Source organism: Rhinopithecus bieti, unplaced genomic scaffold (genome assembly GCF_001698545.2).
Source record: "Rhinopithecus bieti isolate Rb0 unplaced genomic scaffold, ASM169854v2 scaffold_24392, whole genome shotgun sequence".
NCBI classification, from domain to species: Eukaryota; Metazoa; Chordata; class Mammalia; order Primates; family Cercopithecidae; genus Rhinopithecus; species Rhinopithecus bieti.
Window position 1 is genome coordinate 3,215,761 of NW_016812542.1, and position 11,433 is coordinate 3,227,193.

The 11,433-nt window shown below is 34.4% G+C and overlaps 1 protein-coding gene across 2 annotated transcripts in view; it reads left to right on the forward strand.

Annotated features, from left to right (window-relative positions):
• The window catches only part of CAMSAP2 (calmodulin regulated spectrin associated protein family member 2), a 121,124-nt gene that overhangs the window by 88,905 nt on the left and 20,786 nt on the right, over window positions 1-11,433 (forward strand). Inside the window, exons 5-7 of one of the 2 annotated variants that reach the window (XM_017896559.1) lie at window positions 1,839-1,871; window positions 5,445-5,586; window positions 5,942-6,081. In XM_017896559.1, the coding sequence (XP_017752048.1) occupies window positions 1,839-1,871; window positions 5,445-5,586; window positions 5,942-6,081 (315 nt within the window). The remainder of the gene's footprint in view (window positions 1-1,838; window positions 1,872-5,444; window positions 5,587-5,941; window positions 6,082-11,433) is intronic. The other variant, XM_017896561.1, reaches the window with a different exon arrangement.

Consider the following 11,433-nt stretch of genomic DNA (forward strand, 5'->3'; position numbering starts at 1 on the left):
AATCTCGACTGCCTAGGTTGGCCCCTTTGTCAGTGGAAACTTAATAGAAGTTTTTTCACCTGTTATCCATGGTTTTTAAAAAACCCTTTGTTTCTTCCTTGGTGGTCCTGATAAAAGGAAAAGAGAGAGAGAAAAAAACCAAAACAAAACAAAACCCTTTGTCCTCATGGTTATTTACATCTTAAAACAGAATTTGATGTTGCAGTTTGCCTAATTCTTCCCTGAAAACCAAAGGATAGTTGCTGATCAGTTCAGAAATGGTTACTCTTTAGCAAGGAACTTATGCTATGTATTTGAGCTTTTTGAACCATAAGTATATAAGTGTGCATAGTATAAATATTTATTTGTTCTTTTAGTACATTTACTCTTTTTAGTTAAATTTCCTTCACACAGCCGATCTGTGGTTTTCCTTTTTCCCCTAAGAAGAGCTGTTACCAGTTTAGATCAATGGAGGGGTAAGAGAAAGGCCAGAGCAGTCTGAATTAGTAACAAAGTCCAATTATTGCATATTTTACAAGAAATATGGAATAACTGTAACCACTGCAGACTCCTTTGTACACCTGCTGTTATGAATAGTCCACAATAATTTCTTGTTATCACCAGTTTCTATTTAATGGGTTCTTCTAGTCTAGAAAACAAAAAAATCCTTGTCTTTAAAATTTCTGTTACAAATTGGAAACCCTGACACGTTTTCAGTGGCTTCCTGCTCTTTGGTCCTGCTCTTGTACTTTTTGTGGCTATTGTAACTGCAGCTGCCAAAAACATTCAGTTAAATGGGAGATTAAAATACATGCCACAAAATTGTTGAGGCTGTTCTTCGTGGTGCTATAAGAAAAATTTATTGGAAATGTTGCTTATATATAGGAAGCTGGTATGTTTCTGATTCTTCAGGTGACATTTTTTAATTCTTAAAGTTCTTGAAAATACCTTATTTATATTATTTTTCTAAATAATCTTATTTTTCTGTTAATTTATACAGGAAAAGCTTTCTACATAAAATTTTGAATATGAATTTTAACTCAGATCCTATTTCCTTTGGTTCACTTCAACAAATATTTATTCAGAGCCAGAAGTTGTTTTAGCGGATACAAAGATAACACAAATGATTAATTCATGTTATCTGAAATTATGGGTTTATTATATTCTTTTTTTTTTTTTAAAGAAGAAAGATTCTTTGGGACAGCCCTAGATAGTAAATTCAATAACATTTATATTCTCTTTATGTGAGTAGTTACTTGCTTTAGACACTTATAAAAATCTTAACTGGTAACAATTGCGAACTACGTTTTTTTTCCATTAATTAAAAGAAACTTTTTATATAGTGAAATAAATGATAATCTTGGTATATTCTACTACATTATTCTTTGCTTTATACTTGTTTTTATTGAAATTATCTTTCTACTTTGCTTTTTGGGGAATATTGCCTTATCAGATACAGTCTACTAATACCTAAGAATTACGATTACAAACCTAGCTGTAGAATCTTTTTACTTCCCTTTTGTGACATAGATTTATTTTTTAATATGACATATGTTTCCAAAACTCAGAAATAAAATTTTTTGCCGCTAAAGTATACAGCATATTCTAGGTATCCTAAAATGAATATATGAATATCTGTATGGGGAGAGGAGAGAGACAGGAGAAGATGGTGGTCTTTATCATTAGGAACCTATATATTTTTAACTAAAGTATTAATTAACATATGAAATGTTATGAGAACTATAAACTTGGAACTCCACTATCAGAAGCTTTACTATAATTTGTTAATTGAAGATAATTCTGATGAATTTTCCCTTTACCTTTTGCTTTCCCCTTTTTTCCCGCTGCTTCCTCTGAAGTCTCCTTCCAAATGGTTTTGGAAACTGGTTCCAGTAAGTTTGTTCAGCTACTTCAGTTTGCTCTCCAGAATTGTAATTGTAGAATGGTATTGTTTATGTCTTGCTGGTAAAGTCATTTCGTGTAATTCTGTTAGTCACTGAATAGAGATTGGATTTTAAGGTATTTGGTGATGTAAAATGGAAAGATAAAAGATATAGCCAAGGTTTAGATCAGAAGTTCTAAAAATAATTTAAAGGGTAAACATCCTATTGCTAATCTTGTCAGTATTCACAGACTATCAGTAAGTAGGTTAAAAAAAAAACTTATGGGCCAGGTGTGGTGGCTCACGCCTGTAATCCCAGCACTTTGGGAGGCCAAGGCGGGCAGTTGACGAGGTCAGGAAGTCGAGACCAGCCTGACCAACATGGAAAAACTCCATCTCTACTAAAAATACAAAATTAGCTGGGTGTAGTGGCGCATGCCTGTAATCCCAGCTACTCGGGAGGCTGAGGCAGGAGAATCGCTTGAACCTGGGAGGCAGAGGTTGCAGTGAGCTGAGATCGCTCCATTGCATTCCATCCTGGGCAATAAGAGCGAAACTCCGTCTCAAAAAAAAAAAAAAAAAAAAAAAAAAAAAAATACAGTGTAGCTTCTCATTAATTTAAATAATTTAGTAAATAATTAATTTGAATTGCACGAATAAATTGCCTGCATTTAAAAATCATCTTTGTGGTTGAGCGTGGTTGCTCACACTTGTAATCCCAGTACTTTGAGAGGTCAGTGTGGGAGGATTCCTTGAGCCCAGAAGTTCAAGACCATCTTGGACAACATATTGAACCCCATCTCTAGTTTTAAAAAATTACCTTTTGACAGAAGTAGTTCCTTTTCAGCTTGAATTATAGATGACACTTCACTTTTTGTGTGATTAAAAAAGCAGAAAGTTTTCTTTCCTTACCTTACCAGTAGTGGACCAAAACCATATTAAATTCTGATTTGACTTAAAGATTGATCTTTCAGATTTAAATATGGGGATGGGTGTGTTAAACTACTTAAGAACTATTTTACACCCTCAAGAATAAAACTCTAATTTAGAAATATACCGTAATGGCTGGATGCGGTGCCTCATGTGCATAATCCCACACTTTGAGAGGCCGAGACAGGTGAATCCCTTGAGCCCAGGAGTTTGAGACCAGCCTGGGCAACTTGGCAAAACCCTGTCTCTACAAAAAATACAAAAATGAGGCAGGCATAGTGGTACACACTTGTGGTTTCACCTACTCAAGAGGCTGAGGTGGGAAAATCACCTGAGACCAGGAGATCGAGGCTGCAGTGAACCATGATTGTGCCACTGCACTCCAGCCTGTCTAATAGAGTGAGACACTGTCTCTTAAAAAAAAAAAAAAAAAAAAAAGGAAAAGAAATATATCATAATGTTGAAATATAGGGTGTTCTTTCTAAATGCCAAACTTCTAAGTTTGCAGAAAGAAAGGGGATGTTTCCATGCAATGAGTTCATAAAGCAAATAGCATGTTCAAGTACAAAAGACTTTTTCATGAATTACAGATGAACCTTCTGAGAGCTGGACATAATCTCAAGATTTAAAGTTGATTTACCTAATATATCTTCTAGAATACAATCTTTAGGAAAATGTTTTAGCATCCCATCCATAATTCTCTGATTGTCTTGTCTAAACCGTAGATACTTATTGCTAATGTCATATAAAGCTGTGTGTATGTGTGTGTGTGTGTGTGTGTGTGCATGCATACATGTGCCTGTTTGCACACACCTTGTGCAAAAGTGCTACTTTGCAGGAGGGGGTAGAACAAATCACATAATTCAGTTCTTTGTTCCATGACCCTGGGTGCTTGGCTTAGTCCAATTCAGGTCATAGGCTGAAAACAAACTACTAGTCCCAGACCAATTTCGAGGATGTCCAAGAGGCAGACTATTTTGATCCCAGATAACTGAAGAAAAAGCATGTAAGGATCTGGAACAGTACTAATTGTGAGAATGGTAGCTTAAGCCTAGAAGATACCACTGTGCTGTTTGATTTCTTTTTTCTTTCTTCCTTCTTCTTCCCTCCCCATGGTTGATTTTAAACAGTCTCTTAGCTGCAAAGTGAGGAATTTTTCTAAGGATTATATTAAATTCATAATCAATTAAATAATCTATATAGTACTGCAAGTAATTTTTTTCTGAATATAGTTGCCCCCTGAATTAGGGATGTATTCTTAAATACAGAGTTTAGTATGCACTAATTAATAAGAACCTTCAGAAATCTTCAAGAGGAAAACATGTTCCATGAATTTTGTCCTTGGGTAGCCAGTGAGAGAAATCCAGGAATAAGTGTCTCCTTCATTAATACTGATGCTTTTCTGAGAGATAGCATTGAAAAGAAATCTAGCTTCACTACCAAATGTTAGGTATTCTCTTTCAATAAATTTTGTTTTCTATTTTATTCTCACAAAAGTGTTTTATCTCATAATTATATTTTAATTCTAAAATATAGAGATGACCAATTTGGATGGAATTAGAAGAAAAAATAGTTTTGATAACCTTAAAAAAATACCGGTAACTTATGTTATATATTTTGCTAGTAAAATACTTCAGTGTGTACATTCACTAAATCTTCAGCATTATTTTACTTGGCTTTAGAAGAGTTAACAACTAATAAGAGCTAACCTTTATTGATTGCTTGCTATGTGCCCAGCAGGATGCATAGCACTTTGTGTCCATCATCTTACTTAATCTTCCAGTGGTTCTATGAAGTGGGTACTATTATTACCCCAGTTTACAGATGGGAAAATGAGAAATGAGAGTTTAAGTAACTTGTCCAAGATCATAAAACTAGTAAGTGGCAGAACCAGGATCTGAACCAGGATCTGAATTCGTTCTCTTGAGACTACTTTTATAGCATGTCTCATTTTTTAGAGAACGATTTAAAAAAATTCTATGTAGCCACACCAAATAATCTTTAGAAAACAAAGGTTTCCTCTCTTTTCTGAGGGAGAGCAAAACCCGTATACTTGCTCAATTATTAATGAAACCTAAGTTGGGAGGGTGTTTTTTCACTTTCAAAGTTGTTAACTATTTGTGTTTCCTCAACATTCAAATAATAACCCAGAATGTCTTGGTGTTACTATTCAGTTCCTCAAATTTCTTTTAAGAATAGTATATTCTTATACCTTCCCCTCATTTTGATAACTCTTTCTGCTTGAATAGTATTCTTGCTCTTCCCGTATAAGAATTTTCAGTCTAAATTAAGTCTGAATTAAAGTGGATGAATTTTATTATCTTCAAAAGAGCAGAATTATTTGGATACAAAGTGTTCAAAGTCTGTTTTGTGATGCTTTTATATTTAAATATTTAAGCTAAATGTCACATAGTATAAATTAGCAGTATATTATATTAAGTATTGAGCTTCAAAACTATAGCTATTGTTGCCGTGTATTTAACTTTGGTGATACCTACCATTATTTAGAAAAAAAAGGAATATTGGTGAGTGGTCTCATTTCTCATGATTTATTTTATTACTGATACATTAGAATTTACGGTACTGATTTTTTCGTGTGTGTTGCTTGGTACTTACTTATTTTCATGTTTTTGTTTTTTTTTTTATATTTTAGGCTCGTTATAGGAAAGAGCAAACATTACTTAAGCAACTGCCTTGCATTCCATTGGTAGAAAATTTGTTGAAGGATGGGACAGATGGCTGTGCATTAGCTGCCCTTATTCATTTTTACTGTCCCGATGTTGTCAGATTAGAGGGTAAGTGTTCCAGTGTAATATTTCTGAACTGTAGACAGATGATAACCAATATTTAAGACAATATTATTTTGCACTACAGCGTAGGTGACAGAGTGGGATCTTGTCTCAAAAGAAAAGACAATATTATTTAATAAGTAATGAATATTTTTTTTAAAAAAAGAACACATATATAATTCTGAGGGAGATAGTTCAAAAAAGTGCTTGGTTTCTAAGTCTTAATGTATAATGACTACTATATTTATAAAGGTATGTTTGTTAACCAGAATTGTGTATTTGTACTGATTATAAGATGGATATGAAATATTTATTATCAAATTAATCCAAAGTCACCACCTTGCTCTTTTCTTATTTGAAGATATTTGTTTGAAAGAAACTATGTCTTTGGCTGATAGCCTGTATAATCTGCAGCTGATTCAAGAATTTTGCCAAGAATACTTGAACCAGTGTTGCCATTTCACTCTGGAAGATATGCTCTATGCTGCTTCATCCATAAAGGTAAATTAAATTATTCTTTTTCCCCCTTTGCTTTGTTAAAATATATATTTTAAAAAACAAACAAATAAACAAAAAAGCTGGGCACAGTGACTCATGCCTGTAATCCCAGTACTTTGGGAGGACAAGGTGGGAGGATTGCTTAAGCCCGGGAGGCTGAGGCTGCAGCGAGTGATGATTGTGCCACTGCACTCCAGCCTGGGCAACAGAGCAAGACCCTGTCTCAAAAAATAAATAAATAAAATTTTAAAAATAAAGAACCATAGAACAAGATATATAAATGACCTAGCAACTTTAAGCTTATGAATTAACTATATCAGTCAAAAGAGCTTTTGAAAAAACAGTTTTTGATTTTTTCTCCTTATTTTGTTTTTTAATATACTATTAACTACAAGTTTCTTTTATAGTGCAAAGCCAGACTTAAAGTCATGTATAGAATTGGCTAGGTGTAGTGACTTGTGCCTATAATCCCAGCACTTTGGGAGGAAGAGGTGGGCAGATAGCTTGAGCTCAGGAGTTCAAGACCAGACTGGGCAACATGGTGAAACCCCATCCCTACAATAAATACAAAAATTAGCTGAGTGTTGTGGCATGTGCCTGTGTTCCCAGCTACTCGGGAGGCTGAGGTGGGAGAATTTTGAGTCTGGAAGGCGGAGGTTGCAGTGAGCTGAGATCACGCCACTGCACCCTAGCCTGGGCAACAGAGCCAGACCCTGTCTCAAAAAAAGAAAAAAAAAGAAGTCATTTACAAAATTAATCTGTTGTCTTAATGTTTGCAAAATAGAGAATAAGCCAGTAAATGTTTCTTACAATAACAATGCTTACAAATAGTAAGATATCTTTATAAATAATGCTTACTTTTCTTAAAGAATTTTAATTTTAATTTTGAATTAAACAGAATTAATTGAAAAGTAACATTATGTACTATTTAACTACCATTATGCATAAATATATGATATGTATAGTTAAATGATGTGGTATCCTTGCGTATTTTTATGTATACAATGAGTCATTGAGCATTAAATTGAAATTTAGTTTGTTTATTCTCACTAGGTTAAATATAATTATTCTGTAGTTATCAGACTATTTGAAGTTTGTCACCTTTATTGTCCTTTGACTGTTGGCTAATGTATGCTGTCAGATTGTGTTAAAAGAATAAAATTTCACATGGGTAGTATTATTTTCTTAATTTTAAGTTGAATATATTTTATTTACATTGATGTTAAATGTTAAAAATAATAATCATGGCCGAGCGGGGGAGGCTGAGGTGGGCAGATCACTGAGGCCAGGAGTTCGAGACCAACCTGGCCAACATGGTGAAACCTTACCTCTACTAAAAGTACAAACATCAGCCAGGCGTAGTGGTGTGTGCCTGTAATCCCAGCTACTTGGGAGGCTGAGGCAGGAGAATCACTTGAACCTGGGAGGCAGAGGTTGCAGTGAGCTGAGATGGCACCACTGCATTCCAGCCTGGGTGACAGAATAAGACTATGTCTCAAAAAAAGAAAATCATCATCATGAAGAGATTTTTGAAAATCATTCCATTCTATTCCCAATTTTGAAAATTAAGTTGTGTTATGAATACTATTAATTTTAATACTTCAAGAATTATTTCTTATCCTCCAGATATTATTTTAGTAATGTTAGTGTTGTATTTTATGTGAATTAATAATATAAAGTCAATTAAGAAATCAGAAGTGTTTTCTAATTGAGTCATATTAATTTATGAAACACTGAACTACAATATAAAAACTTTAGGCCAGGTGCGGTGGCTCTTGCCTATAATCCCAGCACTTTGGGAGGACAAGGCAGGAGGATCACTTCAGTCCAGGAGTTTGAGACCAGCCTGGGCAACATAGTGAAACCTTTGTCTTTACAGAAAATAAAGTTAGTCAGGCGTGATGGCACACACTGTAGTACCAGCTACTCAGGAGGTTGATGTTGGAGGATTGCTTGAACCTAGGAGGCTGAGACTGCAGTGAGCCCTGATTGCATGACTGCACTCCAAACTTAGTGACAAACCAAGACCCTGTCTTAAACTCAGAAAGATGTAATATTCATGAGCTTTAATTACTGGGAAAATTATTTCTTACTGTACTGACACCTTGTGGCCAAACAGTACAATTATGTTATTAGGATGGCTGTCTTACCAAAGTCCTTAAAATAGTAACTTATTTTCTGTCAACAGATAATTTATTGAGCACTTAAGCAGTATTTTTTCAAAATATAGTCAGCTTTCAGTTAACTACACTAGTAAAATGTAACCTAGCACCAGTACTTAAAAACCAGTTTTATACTTTGGCTTTAGAAAGCATACCATGAAGATAAGTGTAAAGAAAAAATATAAATCACAGTAATATTACCCAGAAATATTCTGTCAGTGTTTTGATGTTTTACTGACTGGTGTTTTTTTTAATGCGTAGATTCATTCATTTGTACATTCATTTAATAAATATTTACTGAGCATCTATCATGTGCCAGACACTGTTTTAAACACTGAAGTTATAATGATGAGCATAAGCTTTGTCTTTTTAGGCCTTATAATCTGGAGGGTAAGATGAGGAACCCTGGACAATATAGTAATAGATAAATGTGGAAAGAGAAAAAGGGACTCTACCAAGTATCCTCTTGCAAGCCATAGTGATTCCCTTTACCTCAAGAGCAATGGAGAGTTGCATTTTGAAAAGTTTGTTTTCTTAGCAAGCCAAAGAAAAAGCTATTGTGTTCCAAGCAAGGCAAAAACATTTGAATCAGAGCAGTTATGATAGAGAGAAGTTGGTGAATTCCATAAATATTTAGGATGCAAAATCTGCATGCTTTGGTTGATGAATTGGACATGGGAGAAGGAAGAAGGTGTCAAGGATGACTCCTAGGTTTCTGGTTTGCACACAGGGATAGTGGTGCCATTCAGTGAGATAGGACTGCAGTAAGATCACATTTGTTGGGAAGGTCACAATTTCAATTTTGGACATAGGCCTTTCAGATATCCAAAAGAAAATGCTTGCAAAATAGAGAATAAGCCAGTAAATGTTTCTTACAATAACAATGCTTACAAATAGTAAGATATCTTTATAAATAATGCTTACTTTTCTTAAAGAATTTTAATTTTAATTTTGAATTAAACAGAATTACTATTCTGTTATTACTATTACAGATGCCACTGCATCTGTAAGTGCAGTCAGTACATTTGAGAATCATTTAGTAGCTGATGGACATAGGCATGGCAGTGTTTCAAAGAGGAATGAGATCAGGAATATCAAATGCAGCTGAGAGGTCAGGTAAGATGGGAAATCTGTTTGATTTTGCAACATATGTACATCATTGGTGACTCGAGCAATTGCTGTTAGGGGAATGATGTGATTCAGTGCCAAGACTGAAGTAGATTAGAGAGTAAAAGTGATGAAATGGAGAGTGTCAGTAGAGGCCTGCTCCTAAAAGAAGTTTGTGAAGTGGTAAAAAGATGGCAGGAGGGAGGAGAAACTAGAGAATAATTACTAAGTGAAGGTTTTGTTTCCTTTATTTTGATGGGAGGGATTGGAGCATGTTTAAAAGCCAAATAGGAAGGATTCTGTTGAGAGGAGAAGGATAAATATGTAGGAGAGAAAAGTAAGATTAAGAATATAATGGCATTCACAGCAATTTGGATGGAACTGGAGACCATTCTAAGTGAAGTAACTCAGGAATGGAAAACCAAACATCATATATTCTCACTCATAAGTAGGAACTAAACTATAAGGATGCAAAGGCATAAGAATGATACAATGGACTTTGGGGACTCAGGGAAAAAAGCGGGAGGGAGGTGAAGGATAAAAGACTACACGTTGGGTACAGTGTACACTGCTTGGGTGATGGGTGCACCAGAATCTCAGAAATCACCTAAAGAACTTCTTCATATTACCAAACACCACTTGTTCCCCAAACACCTATTGAAATAAGAAATACATTTTTTAAAACTGTAAAGTTTCTGAGAAGTGAAGCAGAGATGAGATCCACTGCATAGCTTTTATGGATTATAAGCATTCTTATTACTTTTTTTAGTCACAAATTTTAATGGCTGCTTCAATTAGTATATATCTGTATATCAACATTATAAAATTCTGAGAATTTATAGTAAAAGCAAACACTGAAGGTAAAGGAGAAACCTACCAAATGCTCTTCACCACTGTGCATTATCTTCTGTAACAATCCAGACTCTTACACTCAGCCACCTACAAGACAGGTCCACTTAAATGTCCAGTGAACATCTCAATGACTCTAGATTCCTTTCATTACCTGTTTCTCCCAGTCCTCTCCATCTCACTATTATTTGCTCAAGACAAAAACCTAAGAGTCATCACTCTTGATTCTTCTTTTCATCACTTTCTTTTTATTTTTTTAGAGACAGGGTCTCACTCTGTCACCTAGGCTGGAGTGCAGTGGCACAATCAGCCAAATCCTGGGCTCAAGCTGTATGCCTGCCCCAGCCTCCCAAGCAGCTAGGATGACAGGACTGTGCCACCATACGTGGCTAATTTTTAAAATTTTTATAGAGACAAGCTGTGTTGCCTAGGCTGGTCTCAACCTCCCAGCCTCAAGCAGTCCCTCCTCAGCCTCCTCAAGCACTGGGATTACAGACATGAGCCACTGTGCCCAGCCTCTTTTCTTCACTTTCTACATACACAATAGCCTTCCAGAACTATCAGATGAAAGATGATATTTGAAAGTCACCAACTTAAATATGAGAAACAAAACCAAGAGAATGCATGAGTTCTAATGGAGAGCATATAGAGTTTAAGGATTATTCATAATTAGCAAGTAGGAAGAAGGCAAGACATTAGAAAATAACCATATCCAGGATAATCTTAAAATTTTAATATGAAATAAGACCTTATTAAATATTAATAAATGTGATAGTAACTATTTTATTAAATGCTAAATACCCAAAATTTAGAAAACATATTATTTTAAATAGTTATGAAAACAGATTTTGTACAGTTTTTTAAAATTCAGCAAATGCCTAAAATTGAAATAATTATTCATGCTTATAGCTTTTATTATATACGCATTTTAAAATATAAACTTGTAGTAGAAATGTGCTTTTGAGGACCCTTAATCCTTCTCTTAATTTTAAGCCATGTAAAAAGTTATTTACATTTTAAAATAGTAATAATAAAAGGTAACGTTGTTGACTTACTAATAACTTTTCGAAGTTAGGTAGATACATTAATTGTATAAATAATGTTTTGTACATTTCAAAATTATTTAAAAAATAGCTATAAAAATTTAGTTCTGGTGTTATTTAGCACTGGTATTACTGTTGAGTTTAGCATTACTGAACACATACATATAACTTTTTTTTTTTTTTTTTTTTTTTTT